General features: G+C 38.6%; 1 protein-coding gene across 1 annotated transcript in view; it reads right to left on the bottom strand.

The window, feature by feature from the left end:
- Window positions 1-23: 23 nt before the first annotated feature.
- LOC137200190 (unconventional myosin-X) overlaps window positions 24-6,491 on the bottom strand; it is a 38,969-nt gene continuing 32,501 nt past the window's right edge. Inside the window, exons 3-6 of the mRNA XM_067614835.1 lie at window positions 4,812-4,970; window positions 3,079-3,266; window positions 1,127-1,261; window positions 24-177 (exon numbers count right to left, since the gene is read on the bottom strand). Coding sequence (XP_067470936.1) covers window positions 24-177; window positions 1,127-1,261; window positions 3,079-3,266; window positions 4,812-4,970 — 636 coding nt within the window. The remainder of the gene's footprint in view (window positions 178-1,126; window positions 1,262-3,078; window positions 3,267-4,811; window positions 4,971-6,491) is intronic.

The following is a 6,491-nucleotide window of genomic DNA, read 5'->3' as shown; positions in this document are numbered from 1 at the left end:
TTTCTGTAGCACATCCTATAAATTTAATTTGTATTTTTAAAAAAAAGGATACAGTCAACAATGCAGCCTCCCTGTATGTTGCCACCCTCAGAGAAGTGAAGCTGGATGAACTTCCCAAAGCGACTGGAGTTATTGTTGTAAACAGTCTTCGCATTACCAAACGCTTCCATGATCGGACTGCAGAGAGAGAGAAAAAACCTGCCGTTAGTGAATGCAACATAGATTATAGTATATCCATCATGTGCCGCACAGGCCAACAAATACCTTCCCTCAAAAGCAATAAAACCTACTGACCTTTATTGATCCAGAGAAACTTGATTGAAAAAGTGTGCTCTTTTTTTTAGCAGCGCCCTGTTACTCCACTATTAACATGTCCATAACTGCTCGATACAAACACTGGTCAGATCTGCAACAGTATCTAGATTTCAGTATCATTTAAGACACAAAAATCAGGACTTGAGAGTTGACTTGGACTTGACTGCTATGAGACTTACTTGAGACTTTACTCCCAAAAAGATTTGATTTGACCTAAGATTTGAAATCAAATAACTTGAAGCCTCATGTTTTGACCAACAATAAAGAATAAATATGACAGTGACAGACAGGGCCACCTAAAATCTAGCCAGGGATCATTGTTGCATGTTGTTTCCTATCTCTCTCTCCTCATTTCCTGTCACCACACATCACTGTCTAACAAAGCATTTAAGCAGAAAAATAAGGCTGCACATCTTATACATTTAATTATTATGTCTATGCATTTAAGGAACCTGGTCTCAGTAATTTGAAAATGTTCAAATTCTATGAAATTTCAATGGTCTACATTCAAACACCTGAAAGACATCGCTCATGAAGACCAGTGACTTGCCATTACACTTGAGACTGTACTTGGATTTGTACAACACACTATGATGTAGTTATAAGCAGATATAAGGACATTTCAGTGTTTATTAATGTTATTACAACTGTGTTTTACCATATTGTGATTCATTATCTGTTTATACACCAGCCTCCATTTATGGATGCCCACAAGAGGAGTTATGGTTGTCAACAAATATACATTAATAAACACTTATGTATGATTATAATTAAATTATAGTGCGTTATAAACTATTTATTAAGTTCGTACCTGCTCTGTACGATGGCCTGCTCCACAAGTGTGGTTTTCTCCGATTGAGGAGTCCCGGCTGAGTTCTGGCTCATCACCGACAGGAACTGCAGCAACAGTTTAGTGCTCTCTGTCTTCCCTGCCCCCGACTCACCACTGGAGTGAACACACACACACAATCACACACAAACACAATCAAGTTTAATTAAATACATCGTGACCTTCTCTGACATTCCCATATCTCAAACTGGTCTGGTTGTTTAATTGATATTGAAGTTTGATAGCTTCAGAGATATTGCATTAGCTCCCAGTCTATCTCAATCAGGATACCATGGAGATAAGGCCTGAGTGCAATTGAAAGCATGATGAGACGTGTGCAAGATCAAGTCAGTTTGCCAAGTTGATCTGGAGTAGTTAACCCAGTGTGTGACTGGGTGTTGTTCATAAATATTCACTCCCAAGGGAGATACAAAATGATTTCATCCTCTAATTCTTCTTCAGCTTACAAAAAATATCATTTCGTTCAACTCTTTGGACTCAATATATGCTCAGTCTCTTTCCCTAATCAGCCTCAGAAATCAATATGTCTGAAAGCTGTCACTCTCTGCTTGCTTATGTATAGACTCCAAGTACAAACCCGTCCAAATGAAAGATTGTTAATATATTCAAGTGCTCTGATATTCATGATGTGAGTAAGAGATTTTTTTATTTACTCTGGCTACTATTTGTCAAATATCCCTGAAATTTCTTGTGGATATGTTGGTAGGTAGGCTGCCTGTAACTGGTTTCAGTTGGTTTCATTTGAACATGCTGTTGCTAGTAGCAATCCCTACTGGCACTGCTCTACAGCAGTTACTACTTAACTGACAATTGGGCCTCATGCAAGAGTATTTTACCTTTTTTTATCCTAAAACTTTCTTACTTTTTTCTCTGAGGTTTGGTTGTACGAGTGTTCCAAGTCCGATTTAACAAACTCTCTTAACAGCCTGAACCTGTCGTAAATTGCTTGTTTCAGCCTGATGAATTTCACCTGTTAATGAGTAAGTGCGCTTTCATGAAGTGTTATAATTAGCATTATCCACAACCTTGAAATTGCCATATACAATTCACAGAAAAGTTCCCAAAAAGTCAAAACACTGCACGGCTTCAAGTCCTACTTTTATCAATCAGTAGAAAAAAATCATAAATTTAGGAGCGTCAGTAATCTGACACCCAAAACAATTAGAAAATATGAATCCAGCTGCCAAATGACGCGGCAGAAATAAAGAGGGAATGCTTTGTCATGAAGTCAGATGCTAAAAAACATCTTTCTAAAGCAAAGCGCTCCGTGATGGGAGGTGGTAAAGGGATGTGACAGTCACAGAGATGTTTGAGGAGAACATTATAGTCTACAGGTGATGTTACTGTCAGCTGCTACACAAGATTATACTGGACAGATACTGCACAGAGACACAGAGGCACAGAGGCAGCTGTCGTAGTGAGAGAAATTTCATAAAAACTACTGAAATGCAGAAGCTGCTGTGCCAAAATATGCCAATAGAATCTAAAAAAAACTTTCAGTAAATTGGCAGCAATGATGATGATAATATAATAAACAGAATGTTAATTTTGCATTAAGTTTGTTTTAGTTAAATTTAATTTTTGTTATATTTAAACTCCAAATGAATTCAAATTAAGACATTATCATTCTAAGTCAAACAAGTGTTTTCCCATGTGAAGAAAGGCAGAGATCTATTTATTCAGACATGTACGACAGGTTTGGACCATTTGTAAATTTCAGTCGTACCTAAAATAAAATTCTGTGTACAAGAAAATTGATGAATGCCACAAACGTTCTTAAATCACTCATATGTGCATCTTAAGAACGAATCTGTTCGTACAATAGTTCTTGCATGAGGCCCGTCGTTACATACACCATTTTGTCTGATCTGTGTCCAGGCAAATATTGACCCAGCTCCCGGGTGAAAACTCACCTGATGAGGACACACTGGCTGTCGTGGCGTTTCCAGATGCAGCGGTAGCATTCATTGGCAATGGCAAAGATGTGCGGTGGGAGCTCCCCGAGGTGGTGCTTGGAGTACAGGTCCACCCTCTCTGGGTCATACATACCTGAGATCTGCTTGTAGGGGTTGACAGCTGCCAAGATGCTGCCGATATTAGTCTGAAAACAGCCAGATTCAGTCTTTGTCATTTTTCAGCTGTCATTTTTCTACTTTCCATTATTCCTCTTCTCTTTCTTTCAAATACTGACATGGTCATAAACTCACTCACACACATAAATGCACTGACACACATATGCAAGCTCACATAAACTACGCCAACAACAAGCACTCGTTCACACACACAGAAACACAAATATAGCATATATGTCAAATATTAAAGCAGCCTTGCGTTGATATTAATCTGGATTGGAGGATAAGGGAGCACAGCAGGGCGGAGACATGACATGATGAGTGACAAATCACCAGATTTTTATTAGAAAGCTGAGGTCAAGTCAGTGATATGATGGAGGAGGGAGGTTGGATTTCCCTTTGAATTATTTGTGCTGTGGCAGTCACCTTGTTATTCCAGCTTCTGAACTAAAAACGGAAAAAAGCTTCAGGTCAGCATGACTTCCATCGTGTTATATTACCCTCTCTGTGCATTTTGTGTTCTGCATGCACATAAAACTGTGCAGAAGGACACAAACACACATCAGTGCATGAACACACACAAACACAGTGACACAGAAAACTGACCCACAGAGGATAAATTCTTATGATCAGCTTAAGGGAAATCCATGTATGCACAATATTTCATCATCTAGATTAGGTCACACCCAGGAAGTCTGTTATTTGTCTGTGTTGTTTGGTAATATTTCAGGTTTCCAGATATGCAGAATGTCTCACTTTTAACTCACTGTTTACATGATCAAAGTTGACTTGTTTGATATCTGGTTGCATTGCAGCAATTCATATCACTTGTGATTATGATTCATGCGTGGGATATGAGAACAGCTGAGCATTTTGATGATGCAGTACATCAGATTTATACACAGTATGTGTAGGCATGGCCTTGTTACTGTTTTTAGTCGGCATTTCTCTATGGATGGTAGTGTTAGTCTGCAACGTAAATAGTCGGCAGCAACGGAAAGTATATATGATAAATGGGGTTAAACATCCAAAACCACTGAAATCTTGCAAGAGAAGTAAAAGAAAAGGGGAAAAAATCATGCCAAGTTGTTTCAGTCATTTCTAGAAACAACAGTCATTGTATCAAACAAGAACCAATTAGACTTGATTCTACAAAATTCCTCAAACAAGTCAATTTGTGTTGGTCAACCACTGAAGTAATCATGCTCCATTAACAGTTTGACTCGAAAAATTAAAATTTTAAGTATCCATAATGAGATGAAGTCTTATATGTTCGAAACATGGAGTTTAATCAGTTTGTTGGTTCAACAGTAGGTTTCATTTACTGAAATACTCGGACCTTATAAGACTCTGGCCCTTCCCTCTTTCTTTCTCCTCTCTCCATCTTTTCCATTTAGAGTAGATGGGTCTGATAGGATGATTTGTGTTTCCTACTAAAAGCCTCATGCATGTTAAGATTACAGGAAAAGGAGAAGGGGGGCACATCAAGATATAAACATTACGTACACTCAGGCTCAGACACATACATACACACCCTCACACATATAAACACATGTCTATCTGAATGTACTTACATAGATGTTATCCTTCTTGTAGCGCTGGTACAGGTTGTGCATGATGGCAGCCTCGTGCAGCTCGGCCAGTGACGACATGTCTTCCACCCCATCGATGCTGGTCTGGTGCATAGCATACACCCGCTCCCTGGTAACCTCGGCCTGCTGCAAGTACAACGTCTGGGAGACGACAAAACACACATTATCTTCATTATTTACTTTATAATGAAGTGTGATTTGCTTTTTTGATGTGCCCATTACTGCCACAAAAATTTTTATCTACTTTTCCCATAATGACTTTCAGCATCAGTCTTAAACTGCGGGTCCAATTATCGACACCAAAACCTGACTACCATATATGTTTTAGGTGCAAAAACTGAACAATTTCTTACACTTTTACGGCCTGCAATGTACAGTGTAATTATTCCCAATTTGCACAGTGTACCAGTGCTGCATGTATTGATAGATACATGAAAGTACAAGAGAACAAGATGTGAAGTTAGGGAATAACTGGGTACTTAAAAAAGTATTAAGGTATTTTTTAACGGGCACCTATTCTAGTATGACGGTTTACATTATTAAGCGTTTTACCAAGATTTCTCCTATCAAACTCTGTTATGGACGCCACATCACAGCAAAGTGGACACAGAATTGCAAATATTGGCTGCTGTTCAACAGTATTTAGGTGTTTTAGAATACATTTTTTCCTGTAATATATCATACATACTGAAACTGAGTGATGTGCTCTGTTGTGTTGCGTTGCATTGTGTTGCTTAACCCCAGTTTGTGCCTCTCATGTATTGGCATACAAGGGTAGCCATCAGTTTCTCTAATAGATAATTGACCGGAGATGTTCAAAAAACCCAGAAGGTCTTTGAAAGCACTTACCATTGTTCTGATATTTCCAGAATCCCCAAAGACTCTTCGTAGCATCTGGATGAAAAAATATTCTGTCTGCTGAATGATAAAAGAGTTGCAACTTGGGAAACTGCTGCATGGTAAAAAAAAATCTTTACCATGCAGCAGATAGAATATTTTTTCACCCAGATGGTTAGAAGAGTCTTTGAGGATTCTGAAAATACTGTCAGAACAGCAGTAAGTGTCTTTAAACGGCCGTCTGGGTCTTTCAAAAATAACCAGTTAATTATCTTTTGATAATTAGAGAATCTGATGATTACCTCTGTGAATGTACGCTAATATGTGAGAAGCACAAATATTGCTCTGGCATTGCTCTAAACCTGCATTGCGTTGCATTGTTGTATTGTACTGGTGTTACTTCACATTGTATGTGCTAAAGGACAAAGGAAATTTCATCACAATACCTCCAATAGCTTTATGTAAAACCTGTGTAAAATCCCAGGCAGTTGTCAAGCTGTGAATAATGTTCACTGATATATGAGATGTAATAAACATGTCAGAGTAAGCAAGAGATGCAAATGTGTTCACACAAGATGAAAAAAAAGATGCCAACATTGCAAGGTCTTTCCATTTTTAGCATGAACAGGCTAATTGTGATGCAACATAACGAAAATCCACATGATGAGAGTACAGAGCTTTTTGGTCCCCCCAACCCATCCCCAGACCCTGATCTCATCTATGTCATCCATCGCCATGACAACTGGAGAGTGGGGGACAATTTGGGCGGGGAATCTGGCTGTGGGAGGGGAAGAAGAAGAAGAAGAAGTAAAAGAAAGAGAAAGA

This window comes from Thunnus thynnus, chromosome 16 (assembly GCF_963924715.1).
Source record: "Thunnus thynnus chromosome 16, fThuThy2.1, whole genome shotgun sequence".
Taxonomy (NCBI): domain Eukaryota; kingdom Metazoa; phylum Chordata; class Actinopteri; order Scombriformes; family Scombridae; genus Thunnus; species Thunnus thynnus.
Note: the sequence above shows the minus strand (reverse complement) of the source record. Positions and strands in the feature narration are given on the sequence as shown.